Source organism: Pelodiscus sinensis, chromosome 21 (genome assembly GCF_052426305.1).
Source record: "Pelodiscus sinensis isolate ZL-2025 chromosome 21, ASM5242630v1, whole genome shotgun sequence".
Taxonomy (NCBI): Eukaryota; Metazoa; Chordata; order Testudines; family Trionychidae; genus Pelodiscus; species Pelodiscus sinensis.
The window spans coordinates 12,766,522-12,788,798 of NC_143072.1; the positions used below are offsets into that span (position 1 = coordinate 12,766,522).

At 49.8% G+C, this 22,277-nt stretch overlaps 1 protein-coding gene across 7 annotated transcripts in view; it reads right to left on the minus strand.

Annotated features, from left to right (window-relative positions):
- The window catches only part of DTX2 (deltex E3 ubiquitin ligase 2), a 62,183-nt gene that overhangs the window by 34,225 nt on the left and 5,681 nt on the right, over nucleotides 1-22,277 (minus strand). For 2 of the 7 annotated variants that reach the window (XM_075904959.1, XM_075904958.1), the window contains exons 3-4: nucleotides 18,228-18,617; nucleotides 12,645-13,239 (exon numbers count right to left, since the gene is read on the minus strand). In XM_075904959.1, the coding sequence (XP_075761074.1) occupies nucleotides 12,645-13,239; nucleotides 18,228-18,534 (902 nt within the window). In that variant the 5' untranslated portion in view covers nucleotides 18,535-18,617. Of the gene's footprint in view, nucleotides 1-12,644; nucleotides 13,240-18,227; nucleotides 18,618-19,961; nucleotides 20,160-22,277 lie in introns of those variants that run through there. The other 5 variants (XM_089772212.1, XM_025181734.3, XM_025181732.2 and 2 more) reach the window with 5 other exon arrangements.

The following is a 22,277-nucleotide window of genomic DNA, read 5'->3' on the forward strand; positions in this document are numbered from 1 at the left end:
GAGCCTCCCTGATACTGATGGCCATCCTACGGGCTCCTGTGACAGCGCCAGTGTCTGCTCTTCAAACCGTGTGCCTGAGGCATTGTGTCTCATTGTTCTGCCCATGTGCAACGCTTCAGCCGCACGTTCAGGCAAATCACATGAGCCACGGCATGTGGCCACCACCCGTGGGGTATGATCCTCTCAAAGGTCCAGCCTGCCACGGAGATGCCGCCATCTTCCAATCTGCCAAAGGCACATTCAGCAACCACGCGGCATTGGCTTAGCCTGCTGTAGAACCGCTCCTTACTGCGGTCCATGCACTTTTCCACCCCAGCCCACATTTATGTCTGTGAAACCCCCATGGCGATCCACACATGCCTGAAGCACCATGGAGAAGTACCCCTTCCGACTGACACCCTGTGTGGCAAGGTGGGGTGGTGCTACAACGGGACGGCGTGTGCCAGCACTGGCCCCGCCGCAGTTCGGAAAGCCCATGTCAGCAGAGCCAGCCACTGTCTCATCCACACTTCCCAATCATAGCCCCATGCAGTAAAATGCGACGTGCTGCCATTCATGCTGCCGCCAAGCTGGGCTTCCCCCCTGCAGACGGACCACATCCAAACCTTCATCCTCTGCTGGTAAGTGCACCAATAGCTCTTCTGAAATGCGTGGTGTTCTAAGCACGTTGCACACAGCATGGGAGCAAGGTCTGGGATCAAGGATTTCTCCCAGCAGATGCTGGAGTTCACAGCAAGGACTGCCACTCAAGAGCCAGGAAAGTTAAGCCGGAAGCCCAGGGAAGGCTGGGAAGCAAAGAAATGGCTGATGGGAGGTTTTCCCTGTTCCCAAAATGCCTAGTGCTGTTACATGTTCCCACAGTGCTTAGGACTGTGGGATGCTTGGCTCTCTCTGCCACGGAAGCTAACAATGGGGACAGGATATGTGGGCAGAGGGTGGCAGTGTAAACATCATTTGGGAACTTTCTTTTTGGTGACTTCTGAATGTCGCTAGCACCTTCGCTGCCAAATCTTTCCAGTGTAGACATGGCCTGAGCTAAAGCTGCCGGAGTGAATAAGGAAACAACAGTAGGCCTTTTGAAAACGACATTTCAACTTTCCTCCATTGGTTTCAGGGTTGCCTGGGCTCTCCACAGCACTCTGTATTGATCTATTAGGATGCAAATGGCCAGGCCTGACCTGGTTTTTATCTTAGACTGAGCAGGCAAGGACAAACACACTTCCTGCTTCAGACAGGCCAAAACTCGCAGAGGCCTGTGTTATCATAGACGGGACAGAAATCTAACACGGCTCTCACTAAAGAGACATTTGCTTTGGGACACCCAGTCACGTGGGTGTGTCAGTGCTCTCGCTGGGAAGGGTGTGCCCCAGCCTGGGTAGAATGGGCTCAAGCTACTGCCCTAAAATAGCCACATGATGCTGCAGTGCTTCCCCCTTCCCCAAGTCAAAGCCTGCCCAGCCCCCTGGCTCTGAGCTCGGGTGGCCAGTCCCGGACACGACCTGTGCTGCAAAACCAGGCTGCTGTTGTTGGCATGCTGGCTCGAAGGACTCACGCCTCCACGCTGAGGTGAGCACACACCTAGGGAGTGTTGGCAGTTAATCAAAAACAACAGCAGGAGTACTCTCACCTGCTCAAGCACAGCCGAACGGTTAGGTATGTAACACACAATGGACATTCTGGACTCCCACCTCCCAGCATTAGCATTGCGCTAGTTAGGAAACAAGAGAAAGTGTTTTTTCACTCTCTCTCAGCTGAGATCAGGACTCCCTTGTGCTACACAAACACAGGGGAGTCCCCACCCTGAAGAGCATCCAGAGAGATGAAGAGTAGGAGGGAAGGAGGACAAACAACGAGAGAACCTTACAGAGCAAGACTAGAACCCAGCCCTATGCACTAGGTCATGCTGCTTCTCGCACAGCACTTCTCCCATCCTGACAAATGCTGAACAGCTCCATCCATAATCTGTGACTACTGCAAGTGTCAAACTTCTGTACATTTAACACACACACACCCCCGCTTTGGATATTTAAGCACCTAGAAACTAACTATGAAGGGGCTCGAGCTATCCTGGGTTTAATTTCAATGAAGTCAATGGAGCTACGCCAAGGATTATGCTAGGCCATTTAATATGACATTGTTAAACATCTTTCTGCAGCAGTGTTAGATCTTCCTTTATTATGTGAAGGACCCTTTGGAGCAAACCTCAGTGATTTATTCCAGCGCGATGCAGAGAGCACTACTGCGCTGCGGTTTCCAGCACTTTGAAATCCACACTTCCCCACTCATGGTGTTATCTTCAGAAAGCAGCTAAAGATCACAACTGGCCCATTGCACCAGCAATTGTAAGGTGGTGCGGACGGTGCTCTAGTTTCTGCTACACTCCCAGCTAGGAGGGGTAAAGGGCACACAGTTCTTACAGAGATGGTTCAGCTGCAGATTTCAAAGTCCTTTGTAAAACAAGGTCAGCTTCACCATCATGTTACAGATGGGGAAATAAGGCACAGTGAGGTGAAATCTCTTCCAAGGGCAACCCAGCAAGGTAGCAGCAGGGCCAAGAAGAGAACCGTGTCCCGATTTCTAGTCCAGTGCCCAAACCATTGGGCCTCGCTGTTTCCTGTTCCTTGCTGTAATTAGCTAGGCCCACCAATGACTCAAGGGAATGCAGGAATTTGACCTGCCTTTTAAAGTTTGTTGAACCCCATAAGCTCAGGACAAAATGTAAAATTAATCCAATTCACTGCTCAATGCCAATTGTTTCCACTGCAGCTTTCGTGCAGACCACATGGTAATTTCTTGCCAGTGTAGAGAGAAACACGTGTTATAGGTGTTTCACAGACATGTTATAGGTGTTTCACAAGCAGCGGACACACGGTTATAGCTCTGCCCGTGCCTTAATATAGTGACAGGCAAAACTAAATTGAGCTCTGGCCCCTTTAGTTCTGAGTGAGGATCCACACAGAAGTTTGATGGGATTTAACCAACCACTTTAAATTCACCCCTTTTCCTGAGTTTACCTCCCTCCCCCCCACACACACACACTGGATAAATAAGTCTTTAGGCAAATGGTAAAGCACTGGAAATATCCAGAGGTGTGAGGAGCGCAAACCTAGATTCCTTGGGGGATTGTTTGGAGACCCAAAATCTCTTCTCTACACTCCTCAGCATTACAAAGCCCAGGCCCAGAAATGCCAGCAGAACAGTCCGGCCCGAGCGTGGACACAACAGGCCTGGGTGCGTCACAAGGGATGTAGCAGCAGACTTCATGTGTTGCAATCACACACAAACGCTCAGCTCCTGCCAGGTGTTTGTGTGAGATAATTAGTCCCTTAATGTTCACTGACACAGCCACAAATGTGAACATTTCCTTGTAATGGCCCAATGACAAAAGAGGAGATGCAGATGGACTGTGAGGGAAGAAAACGAGAAACATTTTGCAGAAACAAACCTTCGCTGAGGAGGGAAAAGCGTGTGTGTAAGGGGGGGAAATCTAGTGTATAAAGTAACCCAGGAGCAGCACAGCTAGAAATAAAATGAACCACATTGTTAGAGTCACAATGTTAGAGTCAGCTGCTCAGGTTTCCACTAATACCCGCGCATTAGAATGTTTTCTGCTGGAAAATGGAATTTCGCAACCCTGAGAAAAGAACCCTAGACAGAAATAATTACACCAAGCTTCTGACTCAAGTCCATATCATGGAAAGAAAGGGAAAAGCCACCCAGGGCTGTCTGTGTGGGGAGAAATGATCCCTTTCCCAGCTGCCTGAGGCCCGAATCACGCCCTGCTCCCCCTCCCCTTTGAATCCGGGTATGCAGAGTGGGAAGGGGAGAGAGAATACAAGAAATCCCTTGACCGAGTTATGAGTTCTATTGCCACAATATCCGGAGTTAGGAGGATGCCATAAAGGCAGCCAGAAACCTCCCCTGACAAATACGGGCACTGCCCATCCTTTCCTGAACCAGTGTTTGAGCTAGCTCCTGAAATGCTACACCCCAACCACCATCAGTGCAAGGGGATGTCTCTGGATCCTGCCCCTCCTCCCCCCTCCGATCTATTTGCCAGCATCAGAGGAACAGCCTCTCAGTGAGATCTACAGAAATTCACTTGCAGTGAACAGGAAACCCAAATGGCAAGGGTATGACAAGGCTAGCATTAGACATTGCTCCTAACCCCCCTTCCTCCCAACCCCGCCTCGCCCCACAGCCCAGGTAGAAGCCTCCCCAGCCAGCTTACTGGGTAAAGGAAGCCAACAAAACTCTCACCCTCCAAACCAAGCTCCAGCCCCACAGAAAGTTTGGCTGCCGCGCTCTCCTCCCAGCAGTGGCAAATGGCTCTCACCTGCTCCAGGCATTGCAGTGAGAAACCGAGAGGCTCAAACCACAAAGGCAGGTTTCACAGATGGCACATGGGGCCTCTGTTGTCCCACAGGTGTGGCTGGTCTTTCCCACCCCCTGTGGCGTTCCATTGTTCCGGCAGACACCTGATCAAGTAGCCCCTCCCCAGCTTCTAAAAGGCTTAATGGGCCATGGATTACAGCGAATGCAGTGGGCACCAGCCTGTCTGCAAGACAAATCAGCAAGTTGGATCATTTCAGGGATGGGCACCCCCCTGCCAAGCTTCCCCCAACTCCACCTTCAATAGCCCAACAGCACACAGCCCTGCAGGGAGGGGGAGCCAAGTCCAAACCCTAACTGCCCGCTTGGTCCCTAAAGCTTAGTTCATGGGCGAGAGAAGGCAATGGCTCTAGGCTCTCTGCTGCTCAGTGTAGATTAAGAATCAGTAGCTGGCGCCAGTAACAAAGCGTATTAGTTAGGAGGGAGCCGGTCCAAGCTTCCCGCAATGCTCTTGAGGTGGGAGAACAAGGAGACGGTAGAGCAGTCGGGTTCTGTTTTAAGCCAGTGTTTCCAGACGGGGCCAGCTGGCAGCGTTAGTATGGGAACCAGTAGCTCATGAGACACATGAGAGGGGCTGTGTTCTCCCCAAGGAATGCCAGGCCTCTGTCTGCGCAAATCCACAGGGGTAGCAGACATGAAGAACTTAAAAAACAACAAATGGTCTGGTAGCACTTTATAGACTAACCATTTGTTGTTTTTTTCTGTAACAGACTAACTCAGCTACCCCTGAAGCTCCAAAACATGGAGATGGTATCATGAGCTTTCGTGGGCACAGCCCACTTCTTCAGATGACCGGAGTGTTGAGTTTTGGATGTGCAGACCCAAAATAAATAGGGGAGAAGGAATGGGGGGAGGGGCGGGGAAAGGAGGGAGGAAAAAGGAGCAGAGAATATGAAAATATCAAAGGAAAAGCTTCTTGTTTCCCACCCCCTTCCATTTTTTTCCCTCTCTTCTCCCCTATTTGTTTTGAGTCTGCACATCCTAAACTCAAAACTCTGGTCATCTGAAGAAGTGGGCTGTGTCCACAAAAGCTCAGGTTTTGTTAGTCTATAAAGTGCTACCAGACCATTTGTTGTTTTTTAAAGTTTATCCTATAGGGTATGTCTACACTACCCCGCTAGTTCGAACTAGCAGGGTAATGTAGGCATACCGCACTTGCAAATGAAGCCCGGGATTTGAATTTCCCGGGCTTCATTTGCATAAGCGGGGAGCCGCCATTTTTAAAACCCCGCTGGTTCGAACCCCGTGCAGCGTGGCTACACGGGTGTACCGGTAGTTCCATGAGGTGTACCGGTAGTTCGGAATAGGAATCCTAGTTCAAACTACCTAGTTCGAGCCCTGTGTAGCCGCGCTGCATGGGGTTCGAACCAGCGGGGTTTTAAAAATGGCAGCTCCCCGCTTATGCAAATGAAGCCCGGGAAATTCAAATCCCGGGCTTCATTTGCAAGTGCGGTATGCCTACATTACCCCGCTAGTTCGAACTAGCGGGGTAGTGTAGACATACCCATACAGACTAACTCAGCTACCCCCTGAAGCGGATGAAAAGGATGATCCGGAATCTGTTCCTCTGTCCTCGATTTCACTTCAGCCCTTATTCTGCAAAGAATTCATGCCTCCCGACTGCTAGGCCCTAATGGGGTCGTAGGGAAGGTCTATATTCAGGTGACTTCTGCAGGATCTGATCATTTCTGCAGCCTCCTTCCACACGGACCACTACGTGCTTTGCCATCTATAAATGCCACTGAAATGCAACTACTGAAATGCAACCACCTCTGGGAAGGAAAACCAGCAGCCAGTTAAAGCAATAGCATAGAGTAAGGGTGGGGAACCTTGAGCCCAGGGACTGGATGGGGCCCCTGGCTTGCCTGGATCTGGCCCCCGAGGCTCAGGGCTCCCGCCCTAGCACTGCGGCGCTTATGCTGGTGCTCCAGTCCCCTTCCAGGTTCTCACTTGTGCGATCCCCGGCTGGGTTTCCTATGGGTCAGTGGCCCCTGACCCCAGAAAGGTTCCCCACTGCTGGCCTAGAGCACTGTGCAGTAGCTTGGAAAGAAAAGAGGAATTTTGGACAGAAAGAATTTTCCTCTTGTGCAAAAGGCTTGAGGAATTTAATGTTCAAAAAGGGTTTCGTTTGTAATGATCTCATCTGAAAGAGAAACACAACACTGGAATATGAGAAATGAAAGTAAATGGTTCTTTTAAAACCAGGGCACTCACGCTCAAAATAACCTGAACTTTCAAATTCCCCTTACTTCCAACCTCTTGTATTAACAATACGAAACACTGTAATTGTCCAAGATGATCCAGTGTAAATACAAACATGGAAGTTGAATAGTCTATAGGTCTTTTAAACTAGCACACCCAAGTTCACTTCAGATTTTCACACACACATACCATATTCCAATGTCTGAAGTTATTACAGCAAAACATATTGCTCTGCAGATGTATACACTTATAAATACACGGTCCACTCAGGCAAACGCTCCCATCACAAAGATTTTCCATGTGGCCACTCGCGTGAGTAACACTTTATAGGTCAGGCCGCTGCCCACAGATAAGTCCTGTGTCCTGCCCACAGAAAGATTTGCAAACACTGTTTAAAATCATAACAGGGAATTGTTGTCATTGGAAATCAGACAAAAACAAACAAACAATCACAAAATCATTTCCATTGGTCCTAGATTTGGTAATTTCGCTTTGAACACACAAATCTGATAGTCAACAATATTTAGTGCTTTTCATTTACAAATCTCAAAGTATTTTACAGAGGAAGATCAATTTTAACCCCCACTGGAAAATGGGGAAATGAAGGCACAGTTTGGTGCAGTGACTTCCCACAGCCACACACACTCCGTGGCAGAGCTAGGGAAAGACTCAAAGCCTCTCGACTCCGGACCCAGGCCCAAAGGAGTTTGGTGTATTTTGCTGGGAGTATAAGTTGGGGAGAGAGGAAAGAAGGCTCCCAAAGAGCTCTGAGGCATTGCTTGTGTCCTGGCACTGTGATGGCCTGGTCTGAAACTGACCAATCAGGCCAAGCAGGTTTCTTTTGCTTCGTTTAGCAGAAGGCAAGCAGTACAGAGAGTTGGAGGTCAAAGATAACAAATTCTCTCTTAACTAAGGTAGTCCTTGCAGCAAAACCATGGCCTTTTTAATAGCCAAGTCTTCCATTTCTTCCATGGAAGACTTGGCTATTAAAAAGGCCATGGTTTTGCTGCAAGGACTAACCTCTAGATAAAGAACAACTTGCAGGAGGCCAGCCTAGCTCAGAGCTTCTGGACGATACCCCAAATAGCTGAACAGATAAGCAGCAGATTAACTTCTGAAACAGTTTTCAGAAGTCACTACCTGCTCTTATTTTGAGATCTCTATTCAGCCAGCCTCTCCCCTGCTGGGGGAGCACCCACCGTGCCATACTATTTCCCAGCATGAGGCCTGGCCAACTGATGAAGAGAAGGACTAAGAAAATGCAGCTCTATAGAAAGCAGAGAAATGAGAACAATTCCAAGACCAAACCAGCTGGGAAATGAGTCTGCGAATGCTTTCCAACCAGACAGGAATCCTCTCACGCCTATTCTGGACACCACAAGGCTGCTGAGATAGAGGTGCAATTAACACTCCTGGAAGAAGCTGCTGAGACTTGAAAGAAACATTTAGGGTATGTCTACACTTGCCCCCTAGCTCGAACTAGGGAGGCAAATGAAGCATACCGAAGTTGCAAATCGAGCGTGGGATTTAAATATCCCGCGCTTGATTAGCATAATCGTGGCCGGTCGCCCGATTTAACTTGCCACGTGTAGACAATGCAATGAGGAGTAACAGTTAATTCGAGGGAAGGGTTTTAAATCGGACTACCGTGTCTACACGCGGCAAGTTAAATCGGGCGACCAGCATTTTAAAATGGTGACTGGCCGCGATTATGCTAATCAAGCACGGGATATTTAAATCCTGCGCTTGATTTGCAACTTCGGTATGCTTCATTTGCCTCCCTAGTTGGAACTAGGGGGCAAGTGTAGACATACCCTTAGTGATCAACAGGACTCTGCCGTGTGAAGCAGTGACCACTTATACTGGAGTTTTCATTTCAATTCAATTTGATCATGTATCCAGGAATAGCCTTGTGGAATTAGGGACTCATTCTCACATTCAACCCTTCCTTATTTGTTCTGTAGTTTGAAAGAGGAAGGGAGGGGTTATTTGTTGGTGGACGGGATATCGGAGTATCATACAGGATGAAGAGGGCACACAAGCTACATGCAGGAACAAGAGCAGTCAGGAGACCTAAGAGTACACCTATACTGCAAAACATCACTCCCAGCCAGTGAGTTTCAGGGTTTATCTATGCTGAAAAAAAAACCCACACCCCAAATGCTACACACAACTAGTCGTACAGTCTTGGAGCCAGGGTCCATGAAGCAGAGCTCATGGAACTCAAGGTAGCACTGTAGATATTCAGGCATTTACTGGCACCGGGCTCTGAGACCCACCTTGCTCACGGGGTTTTAGAGCCCAGGCTGTAACATCTCAGCTGCTATTTTTAGCCCAACCAACAACATGGACTCCATGCTCCCAAAGCTTTTTTCTTAAGCATAGCCAAGCATGTATCTCTGACCTTGTGGATGACTTGCTGTGTGACCCTGGGCAAGTCAGCCTCTATGCCTTGCTTTCCCCCTTTGTAAAACGGAATGAATATCTACCTCGGGGGAAGGAGGGGTTAATAGATTTAGGCTTGGTCTACACTGGAAAGGTTTGGCAACGGAAATGCCGCTGGCATGCAAAAGTCCTCAAAACTGAAAACTCGCCAAGCCTGTTTTTCTGCCACCCAGTGTTGGCATATTGTGGCCACATGGTCAGCGGCCGTGTAGACAGAAAGAGCAAAGCCACAGGGGTAGGCAATCCCACAGTGTCTGCTGTCACCTTTCGTCGCTAAGCACTGTGGGAACGCACGACCTAGCACTAGGCATTTTGGGAACATGAAAAATGGCCTGTCAGCCACCTCTTTGCTTCCCAGCCCTCCCTGGGCTGCCGGCTTAACTTTCGTGCTACTTGAGTGGCAGTCCTTGCTGTGAACTCTAGCATCTGCTGGGAGAAATCCTGGATCCCAGACCTTGCTCCCATGCTGTGTGCAACATGATTAGGACACCATGCATTGCAGCAGAGCTATCTGTGCACTTACTAGCAGAGAGGGAGGTTTGGATGTAGCCGACAAGGTGAGTGACAGGGACAGCAGCAAAGGGGGCCGGGCACCCTGCTCCAGGCCAAAGACCGGCTCCGGCACTACCTCAGTCCCGGTAGCTGGGCCTCTTCCAGCAACTGGCTTGGCTGGAGAGCGGGCTCTGCTTCCGGGTGGGGCTCAGGGGCAACCTGATGGAGGCGCTGGCAGTGCAGCATGCAGAAGGGCTGCGTGTTGGAGCGGAGTGAAAGGAGTCCTGGCGGCCAGGCAGCATGCTGGCCACCTCCCCTCTCCTCTCCCCCAAGCTGCTGCCCACAGTGATGCAGCCTAGGAGTTGGCAGGGGTCTGGTGCCCAGAGCAGGGTCCTCCCGCACTCACTGGCAGGGAGGAAGCAGAGTGACGCGGCTCCGTTCCCTGGTTGTGTCGCTTCCTGCCACTGAGTGCGGGGGGAAGAGGGGCAGCAGTGGGCAGTCCCTGCTGCAGACACCAGGCCCCCCCGCTGGTCCCCTGGGCAGCCCAGAGGCTCTGGCCCCTTGCCCCTTCCAGCCATGGCGACTGGGGAGACACGTGGCCCCTTGGATCCTCCTGGCAGCACCAGAGGCTCTGTCAGCTTTCCATAGTGAGGAGTGTCAAAGCAGCATTGTGGGATACTGGCAGAGACCAGGTTAGTCGCCAAGCAGCACTGTCTACGCAGGCTCTCAGTCTGCAATACAGCGGGGGAGAGGGGAGAGAAAGGCCTCTCCTGGGGTGGAAGTCTCTTGTGACCAACACTCGGTCTTTTTCCTGACAGAAGCTGCATTGCCGTGTGGACGCACTGACTGTTTTGTTGTCGGTACGCAGTTTTTGGCAACACTTGGAAGTGTAGACAAAGCCTCAGGCTGACACGTCCCCTCCTGGAGAGGGAGCAAAAATGGGACGTGGCACAAAACTTCCATATTCCACTGAAGTGGGGGTGAGAAAGTTTAACTAGTTAACTGGCTACCCGGTAAGCATTAGCCTCGCCGGCATGCTTACCTGGTAACTGGTTAACTGGAGGGCTGGGCCCAGTGGGAGCTTGTGGTGCTGCAGGCCTGGGGCAGCCAGAGCAGCCCCCTTCCCCACCCATGGCAGACCAGGCTGGAGAAAGCCCCTCCTCTTCTCTTACCAAATAAATGGGAGAGAGCTCTCAGCTGCACCACCTTCCTGGGAAGGGGCATGAACTCGGCCAGCTGAGCCACTCCAAGAAACGTGGCACCAGAACACGGAAGCGGGAGGCTCTTTCAAGCAGAACGATAGAACGCGGGGTAAGAATTGCACCCAGTTCCACCACAGCCATCGTCTTCCCCGCCCCAGCTGAGCTGCAACACTTCTTGAAACACTTGGAACCAAACAGGTCCCCCGCTCCGGTCCTTTTGCTCTTTGCCTGGACTGGGACACACGGCTAGAGCACACTTCCACCACAACACCAACCAACGCAGACAAGAGCGCGATGGTTGGAGCACGACCCAGCTTCTACAACAGGTAGGACTGTAGCCAAGCAGAATCAAGGGAGGCCAAAGCCCTTGATAGGACATGAGATTTCCTGTTCTGAAGCTGCCTCTAGACCCCCACCAGAAAGTGAGCTCAGTGGAAAGGGAGGAAAACCAGAAGGCCCAAGCAGCTAGCCTTCATGAGGCAGGCCTCTGACTGTTTGAAAAAAGAAAACAATGTTTTGCTCCGTTTCCAGCCCTGGGATGTCAGACAGCCACTGCTCATGGCAACAGAGCACATGGAGAACAAACTGCTTCTCTGGTTATCCAGCCATAGCTCAGCATTTATCCTTACAAAGCCTTGAGGCTCCGTCAAATATAGCAGGTCAAATTCGTCAGCAGCTTCACTCCACTGACTTCAGACACAGCAGAGATGAATCTGGCTCAGTGCCTTCAAGGGTGAGCAGCACAAGAAAAAACACTGGCTTTGTGCTTTATTTGACTTTGGTTTTAATGTTTTGTGCTGATTAAAAAGTGCAGGAAGGTCTTCTGATTAAAAAATAAGGAAGGAAACTCTCCCAGTTGTTATCAGTATTAAAACTATCAGGGAGGGACTTTCCTGGAGGACTCAGACATGTGCTCTGAGCACTCTCTGCCCTTTGCTGATAGCTGTAAAAGAGTTACTGTCAGACTCTTGTCCTATCAGAGGTAGCCGTGTTGGCCTGAATCTGCAAAAAAAAATTTATGCTCCAATAAACCTGTTAGTCTTTAAGGTGCCACAGGACTTCTCATTCTTTTACAGCTCTTTGTTTGGTTTGTTCCTGTGTTAACACCTCTAACTCACTATTAACTACCTGAATACAACACTGTCTCCTCCATTAAACCACTCCCTTCCTGGAATCTGTCAAGTAAGAGCCCTCCCAAGTTCTCCCGACCCATAGGGTATGTCTAAGATCGCAGGTGCCGCTGTCAATCTTCCAGGGTTCGAATCAGCGGGTCTAGTGAAGACCGCTAATTTGAACAGAGAGGGGCGTTCCGGTTGATCCTGCTTCCACGAGGAGTAAGGGAAGTCGAAGGGAGAGTGTTCTCCCTTCGACTTCCTTCAGCGTGGACAGCACCAAACGCAGAGTTAACGTACTTTGACTTCAGCTATGCAATTAACGTAGCTGAAGTTGCGTATCTTAATTCGACCTTATCCCAGCGTGTAGACGTACCCAGAGATTTTTAGAGAAGACCTGGCCTGGATTTCTAATGTGAAATAACAAGCTGGGAAGGGGAATGCAACAGCTACCTTCCAGGCCTCCATTATCCATTACTAAGCAGACAGACAACACAAACTCCATGGTTTTCTTTCCTTTAGCACAGCGGTTCTCAAAACTTTTTGGGCTCCGGAGCCCTTTACATGCGTAAAAATTTATGCGGAGCCCCAGCGGTCCACTGATTGTATGTGTTGTACCTATCGATGTTTCCAGTTTGTCAACCTCGCGGAGCCCTTGGAGCGCAGTTTGAGAAACACTGCTTAGCATATCTAACCACTGTTACGTGGGACTGGAGTCAAATGCCTGAACATTCTAGCAGGTTAGACTACGCTCTCCCAAAGGCCCTTGCTATGTCCCAAACGCAATGGGTTTCTGTACCTGACTCCATTGGACGCCGACAGTCCGGGGCTGGGGCCTCCCACTCCTACAGACTGAGGCAGCGCCCAGGCATTCTGTGCATTGAGTCTTGGCGTCGACCTGGCTCCAGACAAGGTGGGTTTGTTGTAGGGCACAAAGCCGAGACCAGACGAGCTCAGCGCGGCTGTCCGACTGGAAACCTGCGGCACAGCGGATGAACTGGGGAGGTTTATCATGGAGTGCCGATAGCGGGTGGTGATGGGGCCAGTTGCGCTATTCAATAAGCACTGTTGACAAGAACAAGCCACTGCCGTGTGAAGGGGCCCCGTGGCTGTAGTCACTGGATAGGGGGTATCCATGCGCCTCTGAATCCCTCGCCGGAACCTGGAGGTCTTGTTGGTCTGGACCAGAGACACAAAATCAATGTCGTAGTTGTAGCCTAAGGAGCTCAGGTCTGCATGCTGAATGCCGTGCGTGAAAGCTTGCTCCAGGAACACACAGACCTTCATCTCATACGGAGACCACCCTCCTTCATCATTCTGCCACTCCCACACGATGCCCTGCCCCGCCGCAGAGTCTTGAGCAAAGAGGTGCCTGCGGACGGCTCGCATGGTTCCTGGTTCAAGAGAAACAGACAGTGGACGTCAGTAAAAACCATACAAAACAACAGAGTCGTTATGGGGAAAGGGCACCCGAGGGCGAGAGGTCTGAAAGTGCTTATGGGAGTCAAGCATCCAGCTCTCTTTGACTCCTCATGGGAATTCGGCAGCCACTTCCTTAGGACACTGCAGGAAATCACACAAGACAGGGCCAGTGGAACTTTTCTTAAGCGACTAAGCAACCACCCAGACCTTGTGGCTTCACAGATGTGGGCCTTTCAGAGGTCGAGCAATCCTGCGAAAGGTTTGGAAATGACCCCTTCGCCAGGCCCTGCACTAAGGATGTTAAAATGCGATTGACTAGTCGATGGAATTTCAAAGGAGGAAGATGGAACTTCCCATACAGGCCGGAGCCAGAGGGAAGTCCCACTGCATGCGGGTGCCTGCTTTGAAATGCACAAGAGTCCCCAGCGGGACTCCTGCATGCCGCTAGGCGCCTAGGGTCAGCTGAGGACTCTCCTTGGGGTTCTGGGTAGTGCAGTGTGGAGCTCGGAATCAGCTGGAGAGACCCCAGCTGGTCCCGGGCTCCACTGTCCCTTTGAAATGCACAGAGGCGGCATTTCAAAGCGGCAGCACCGCACAGCTGTGCTGCCTCTCTCTCATACACAAAAGCTTATTGGATAGTCGACTAGTCGTTAACATCCCCGCCCTGCATCCACATCCACACATACGCAGCAGACGGCAAGTCTGAGGGCAAGGCAGAGGCAAGCCTGGGAGAGCAGCTAGGAAAGACTCAGGAGAGCAGCTGCTCATATAAAGGGACAGGGAACAAAACCCCAGCAGAGTTGCTGGTTCCAGGGCTAGTCGAGACCAGCCACAGGACCTAAAGCCTGCTCTCAGGGCAAAAGCTCTAAGACTCATTTTCAGAGGTGACCTCGGAGCCTCGGTCCTCTAAATGCCTCTAAGTGCCCATTTCACTTGGAAAAATGGGAGTCAGAGACTAAGATATTACTCCTGGGCTTCTGAGTTTGGTTTGGATACTGGCATAATGTGTATCATATTGTGCACTTTTTGGGTGCAGCTCTATGACCAGCGCTGGGCGATATGGATCTGACTTCAAGACCCTTGATAGAGATGCAGAGCTGACTCACTACAGCCACCCGATCAGCAGGGTCTCATCAGCTTCAACTCCAACATGTGATAGGCCGAGAACTCCATCAAGATAAAAGAGCTCGAAGGAAGGGACAGACAGATCAAGTGATGCCCCTAGCAACAGAAGGCTGAAGTGAAGGCTTATGGAGGTAAGTGCAGTCCTGCTTTGGGGTTCTATTACATACGTTAAAAATACAGGAAGCAAATATGAAGCATAATCTATTGCGTGTGCTGCAGTGAGTGGGGCAGGCACCTCCCTGATTCACAAGAACCTGTCATCCACAGATACCCATACGCTCTGCATATGCTCTGCAAACACTAAACCTCGTGCCCTTGTGAGTTACTCAGATGGGGAAACTGAGGCATGGAGAGAAAAAGCAACTTGCCCAAGGCCATCAAATGAGTCAATGATAGGAAAAGAACCCAGAAGTCATCCCTCCCAATCTTCTGCTCCAAACACTGGCTAACACTGCCCTTCGCTGGCTCCACTGCACATGTCCACATGAAAAAGAGTTTAATCATTCCTTTAAAGCATTCTCGCTAATTAACGAGCTCAGTCTCTCGTCTGATGGCTGTTCGGTGTGGTCCATATTGGCTTTTGTTGCTCTGTGGCTCAGGACGTTACAGATCGTTGCTTCAGAGGTGAGGTCAGCAACTGACTGAGAGCATGGACTGTTCACAGTTTACTTTGCTGTGCCAACAGAGCACTAGCAAGCACCAGCCAAAGAGGAGACACACGATCAAAGTGACTGAAAGCAGAGGAGTTGCAGTAACTTCCTGATCCCAGCTTAGTAACTTGTGGGTTAGATCCTCAGGGGGCTAGGCTGATGTCCACCAGCTGAGAATCTGGCTTCTTGGATGGGGAATCAGAGTATGGCGCCCAAAAGCAAGTTCCAGGGTCACTGCTCCCTGCAAACAGAGTGAAGGAGGGGGCGTTATCTTATAGCACCCTCGGATCCGCAGCATAAAGGCCAAAACTCGCAGGGGAAGGAATGCGCAGTGGGGGACAGGGATGGGATCACAGCCTCCAGATGGAGCAAAGCCAGCGATTTAGGAGACACCGAGTGAACCCCACTCCTGACAGCTAAAGCGGTTCCACAGAAAGCCTGTAATGTGGGAAGACCTGCTCAGCTGCACGTGAGCAGTCCAAGCCAGCGGTCACATCCTGCCGTCCCAGCAGACTGACTGCAGGATAAATACAGCACAAGGGCCCGCAGCAGCACACGCTAACTCACTGTGGAAAGAGGCGGCTTTCGGGAATCAACATTCCGCATTCGGTGGTACCATCCTGGGATAACCGGCAGGCAGGGCATCAGGCATTCTTATCTTGGCCCACACAGACAGCGGTAGCTGTAGAACAGTTCCTGAAGCCGCCTGATATTTACTTCTAGCTATGCTGCACAGCCCTAATCCAGCACTTGAGATCTGCCCTTGCAGCTGTCACTCCCTTTCTGTGAGGATGCTAGACCTGTTAACACTGGCTTCCTGTTATTCTTCCTAGCTTCCTTTGAAGAGCCTACTTGTCTGTCTAATAGCAGCAGGGAGAATGCAATGGCCTCTTTTTCAGTCTGTTTAAAGATGTTCATGGGAACATTTCCTGCAGCGTTTATTTCATTTCCAGCGTATTACAAAGGTCAGCTGGCTGATCAGCTACAAAACACCCATGTTTAAAGGCAGAGCGCCTTACTCAAAGATGTGGGGCTTTGAACATAACTGCATCACAAGAAGGGAAGAAAGTGGGGACAAGGCAGGTTTAAAGGACCATACTAAAATGCAAACAGAACAGGTGGCTTTATGAAGTTAGCAATGTGTCTGATATCTCTATGGTCCCTGAAGCAATAGATCCAAGGCCCAGACAGGCCATGTGGACCCATCAGCCCATCAAGATCCATTTACGGAGCCCCATGAATTCATGGGGAGTAGCCTTTCAGATAAGAGTCTCAAAACTGAGTCAGCAGCCCTGACATTAAAGATTCCATCATATGTTTTATGAAAGCAGAGGTCTGACCCCAGGATCCTTAACTAAAATGTTCACTCCTCCATCCTCCCTCTACACCAGAGCTAGCTGCATTTCAGCTGTCCCTGCATGGATATAGTTTGTGAAGGACTGTGGAATCCCTTGCAATGAAAGGAAAGATATTATAGGGCATTAGTAGTCGCTTTCGGAGAAATTGCCCCTCTCCTGGGGGAGAAAACTCCAGTCACAATTTGGCCAATAAGACAGAAGTGTGCTCCATAAGTGGTCCTCCACTGATGTTCCCTTTAATCTTTTTCATTGATGTATGGATTTTTTCCATCCAGGTGCAAAATGAATTTTTTAATGTACACCAAGCTATGTAAGAACGTGCACCACCAGTAGAAACAAAAACCTAGCTGAGGGCGCTCTGCTAATCAGGTGGGCAGCACAGGACTATCTCCTGAGTGGCTGCATGAGGGCACAGCTAACAGGGAACACTGTCCTCCATTCCAGCTGCTCACAAGATTCCATCTAGACTAAAAACCAGATTGACAGCTGAGACAAAGCCCATCCCTTTAACGAGTCACTCACTCTGCCAGAGCCCTTGTCAGAAAAGGGCTTTTTCCAAGAATTGATGGAAGCCTAGAAAGAGGGAACCTGTGGCCACAAGGCAGAGCAAGACAGGAGAGAATTCCTTGGTTCTAGTCACAACTTGGTCACCGCCTCTTCACGTCCTGCTCAGTCCCGGAGCCTGTTTGATGATTTCCCCAGCAGTTTTCAGAGAATTAGGAGCCCCCTAAAACAAGGCTGTGGGGGCCCTAAAGAATATTCAAAGCTACTGGTGCTGAGCCAGTGACAGCCTCGCAAGGCAGACAGTCACTAACACATGCAGCATTCTGATAAATTCTCTCACCTGGGACACGCTTCCTAGCTTAGCTTCAAACCTCCAGGTTCTTTCCTGAGCGTGCCCGGCCCAGCTGCGTGCTATTCACACTGACTAACATCAGAGCTAGGAAACAGGAGTATGAGCCAGGAATATGTCCAAGAAGGCCATGCCCATCCTTGTTTTCAGGCCTGTCTCCTCACGGGTCATTTAAGAATCATCTTCTCCCTCATGCTCAGAGAACATGGCCGATCTACTGTATTCAAGAAATCTGAACACTTCTGCCCTTCTCTGAGGCCTTCAGAGTGAACCAAGCCATGTTACTCCTTGGGAGGCAGGTATTAGCTCCATTTTACAGCTGGGGAAACTGAGGCTCAGAAAGGCTTGTGCTTACAAAAGTGGTCACTGATGTTGAGTGTCCAGTTTGAGATTTTTCAGAAGAGACGAGCACACAGAAACTCCATCCAAGTTATACTAAAGGTGCTCAGACCTGCAGGGGGGAAAAAGCCACCCCATAGGTGTGAAAGGGGACCATTTAGATTTAATGGACAGTAAACTGTTGGCCTGAGTGGCAGTGAACCAGGGGCAAGGGCGGGAATGGAACCCCAATCTCCTGGCTTGCCCACAAAAGCCAGCTTCCCTCCTCCCAGGAAGAAAGAAAAACCCAAAGCGGGAAAGGAAAATGAGTCTGAAGGGGCAATGTTCTAGCACTGTCCTACGTCATTCTGTGGGGATTGCAGGCATTAGCTCAGCAGCTTTCACAGGGCGCCTGGCCAAGTCAGAGCAGCTGGTGCTGTAGCTGAGGGGGAGGGGAAGGGAATGGAAATCAAATTCCCAAAAGGCCTTTTTCTGCAACTCTTCTGAAAGGGGGTGCACTGGAAGGGGGGCATACAGTTCTGAGGCCCTGAGCCTGCAAAGCATTTAAGCACATTACCATTTTAAGCACATATGCAATCTCAGAGAAGTTTTAAGCACACAGGGACCTAAACACAGCCAGGGAAGTGATTTCTTACCTGTGTCCTGTCGGAACTGCATCAGGCTTGGTATGTCAATAACATAAGGGGCAAGCGTAGCATCTGCCTGCCCCAACGGGATACTGCTACTGGCAAGCCCGGCTCCCGATCGCTTCCCCTTCTGCGCAGGGGCCTGGAAAGCCTGTTCAATGTAGCTGCACACATTCCCTTTGTACGGCCTCCACCTGCCAAACTCGTCCTGCCATTCCCATACGGCCACTGCAGGCAGGGCGGCATGCCCGGGCACAGAACTGGGGAGCCCAGATGGCCCAGCAGAACCACTTCCAGCACCCAGCGCTGCTGCCATCTTCCAAGGTCTGAAAGTGAGCTGAGACAGAGAGCGTTGTTCGCCCAGCTTCAAACCATCCTCTTCAAGGCCGTATGTCAGGCCTGTAAAGAGAGAGGCAAGACGTACAGAGCTAAGAGCGACAGCCGGGAGCTCACAGCAGGCAAACCAGCAGGTAGGTGGCAAAGTCTCTGAACCAAGGGAGAGTACACGTGTTTTTCAATTAAACACAAGTGGGAGGTGAAATTGTTGAACAATGCAAGGGGAAGAGGTAACTGTGAAGCTAATCAATTTCCAAACCAGCAGGTTAAATGTAGTTTGGGGTGCTGTCCATGGCCAAATCTTTCTGCCAGCATCGGGAAGGGGGTTACAATAAAATCCACAGGGTAAACTTTTGGAGGCAGAGGCTCTCAGTGTTGCATCCCAAGCTTGTTATGGCTTGCTTCTCAGGGCTTACAACATGTGGATATGCAGGTACCCCTGATTTCCAGTGTTACTGGCATCCCTTCTCCCATCACATGCATTGCGGTAGAGCTAGAGGCCTTGATCTGGAATCAGACTCCCATGAGCCAGGCTCTGCGCACACACAACTCAAAATCAACCACTACTTTTCACCCCACACGGCAGTCAAAGGGGCAATCTGTGCATCACACTGTATGCCAACAGTCTTCTAAAACACCACAAGCCCTGCAAGAGCTCAAGAAACTGGCATAACTTAACCAACAGCGCAGTCATCTGTCAGCAGGAAGGTTTCTTCCAATCACAATCAGAGGCATGATTCTCCTGAGACAGGTAGCAGCGAAGCCTCCGCTGGGGTCCGCAGAGAGCGATGGGCCCCTGAGACAGAAGGCAGCCCAGGCTCCTGTGGGCGCCGCAGCCCCCACGCAGCGGTGGCTCGGATAGTTTGTTATTTCCAACTCATCCATATGGAAGCAAACAGAGACACCCAGATGGCTGCATTCACAACAGAAGAGCAATGCCTTTAAAAAAACCCCGATGGCAGTGTAGCTAATGAGTCACCCAGTGCAGTTCTGCCAAACGCTGCCATGCTTAGGAGCGAACGAGACTCCCCCGGATCATTTGATAAAGACAGAATGTCAAGACATTTGCTGCCGTCACTTAGCGCCCCACTCTCCCCCATGCCCCAGGGGTGGTTATTTTACAGCGTGGAATTACACACCACTTTAACAAACCCCAGGTGCAAAGTCGCAACACCTGCCTCGTACATTATCTTCACACCGGATTTCACACACTGTTACTGCCAGCATAGCAAAGCCCAGCTTGGAGCATCTCAGTGCCGAGCTCTGCAGCAGAGTTTTCTAGCCGCGGGTGCTCAAGGTACAGGAATTCTGTGCCCCACTGGGAGAAGGGGCGCCCATCCAGGAAGGACTTGGTTTCCAAATATACAGCAAATACACAGCCAAGCAGGCCGTCGGGGAGAGGCATACTCGGTTTTGATGGGCTCACACAACATGTCTGTGCTCCTTTTAAGATGTACTAGCAGCTGAAGGAAGAAAAGATCACAGCAGAAATAGCTCTCAACACTTTCCCCTTACATGATAGCTGTCCCACAAAGCTCTGACTACAGCCTCAAAACCCAGGTGGGAATAAACCTCCTCCTTACCTACTAGCCAATGACATCCTGGGTCACTATTGGCTGAAGAGAGTCATGTAACAAAGTCTCTACTGTTTACCTCCTGAGGGGTCAACAATGCCTAGTTATCTGGAGCAGCAGCCACCAATCAGCACTAATATGCAAATCAAGGCATCCTGGTTGGCTGAAAATGAACATTCACTTCCTAGTAGGTAACTGATACTATTTCCTGGATCAGAAGACTGACAAATCTTCTAAAGAGTTTCCCGGTTTATGCATTTAAATGGAATTCGAGCCTACAGCTGTTTAAAGGATTGTGAAATAAGAAATGCAAGTTCCATATCTTGGCAAGGTTACAACTGTATGTTTCTGTTAGCTTCTTCAACAATTAAGAGAAATCTATCCTTTGTTTTCATTAACTAAAACACCCCTCCCTGCACATAATCTCTTCCTCCCCCCCAAACCAGGACCCACAAATTTTAAAAAGCCTGGAAATCAAAAATTAAGGTCAGCATACCCTGAATTGTGACCGTGAACCCTTGCTTATCTACCATGAATGTGGGTAAAATGGAAACAGTTTGAGGCAAATTATGACAAGGATTCTATGAGCTTCTCAGTCTGTCTCCTGACCTCATTAGCCTACATCCACCACATCTGTGTCACTTACCTGTGGAGTCTAAGAATGGTGGAGAATATGGCTGTGATTTTGCATGAACATTTCTTCCACTGACCTCCCATGAACTTGCCTGCCGATTCTGTCAGCTACTAAATTCAAGGTCCAGCTCTTCAGAGATCTGCAGCCCCAGATGCAATAACTACACATGGGTGCCAAGTCTCACAGCATAACAACTTCGCTTTTAGTTTTAAAAATATCTTTTCCTCTTCAGGCTTTAAGCTCATAGGGCTCTTAGCTATTCTGGTTCTGTGTCTGCACAACACCTAGCATCCTGCTGCCTTAGTCCATGGCTAGAGCTCCTAGATCAGGGTTTCCCAACCTATGGGTCAGGACTCAAATATGGGTCGCCATTACATTTCAAAACTGTTGCCAGGTGTCTCCCCAGGTGGCTCTTAAGGAGCCATTCATGCATTTTTGAAATTGCCCTGGGTCACCAGGTCTTCCTGAATTGTCAAAATGGGTCCCCATCTGGAAAAGGTTGGGAACCGCTATGCTAGGTGTTACCACAATATAGATCATAATAATTAGAACTGACGATTTTAAAATTCTAGAATACTTTTCAGATCTGTATGGGTGGATCTATTGTGCCCGTGGGCAGAGCCTCATGTAAGGATCTGCCCCCCTGAATTTGACTGCAAGACTAGGTTAATTTTCTGGGAGGGGTTTCCCCTCTTCACAGTCACTTTCTGCTTCTCGAGCCCTAGCAGATAGCTGCTGAGCTGGGTTCACAGCAAGCCAAAAACCTGTTCCCAATTGAAATTTAAAACAATTAAAAAAAAAACCATTCAGTTGTATAAAAGCCTTTTAAAATACATTTAAAAACCCTGAACTCTGGCTCTGCAATCCAGCTGACAATGTCCCTGAAAGTTTCTGGATTGAACTCAGCAGTGCTAATAAAAACTCAGTGACACCAGTGTAGCCTGCCACACAAGTGGAAAAGAACAGGCCAGGGAGCCCTAGATCCATGCTGCAGTTGTGGGTAGGCAAGTATCACTAACACCACACTTAGGAAATACAAGGTCTGCACACAAGCAACTACAGCCAATCATGGGGAACGGATAATATTTGAATGAAAAGATTTCTATGTATGTATGCGTAATGTCACACTAAGCCAGGGGTCTGTACCAAGGTGATCACTGACCATCAGAAGGGCATGTTTGCTACAGCATTGTCGGCAGCAGCCCAGGGTATGTCTACATTGCAGAGTTTTTCCGGAAAAAAAAACTACACTTACATCCACACTGCAATTGCGTTCTTTCAACAGAAAGTCAAAAGAATGCAGGGGGTTTTCCGACAGTGGTAAACCTCTTTCTACGAGGAAGAAGCCTTTTTCCTAAAGAGCTTTTTTGGAAAAAGGCATGTGTGGACAGGGAAGAGGGTTTTTTTGCGAAAGAAAAGGCCTCCAAGAAAAAGCACAGGTGCCCTCCTGGTGGCCACTCCGTCCATAGTAATCACAACTTAAATGCGAGATAGCGTCCAATCAATGTGGATGCT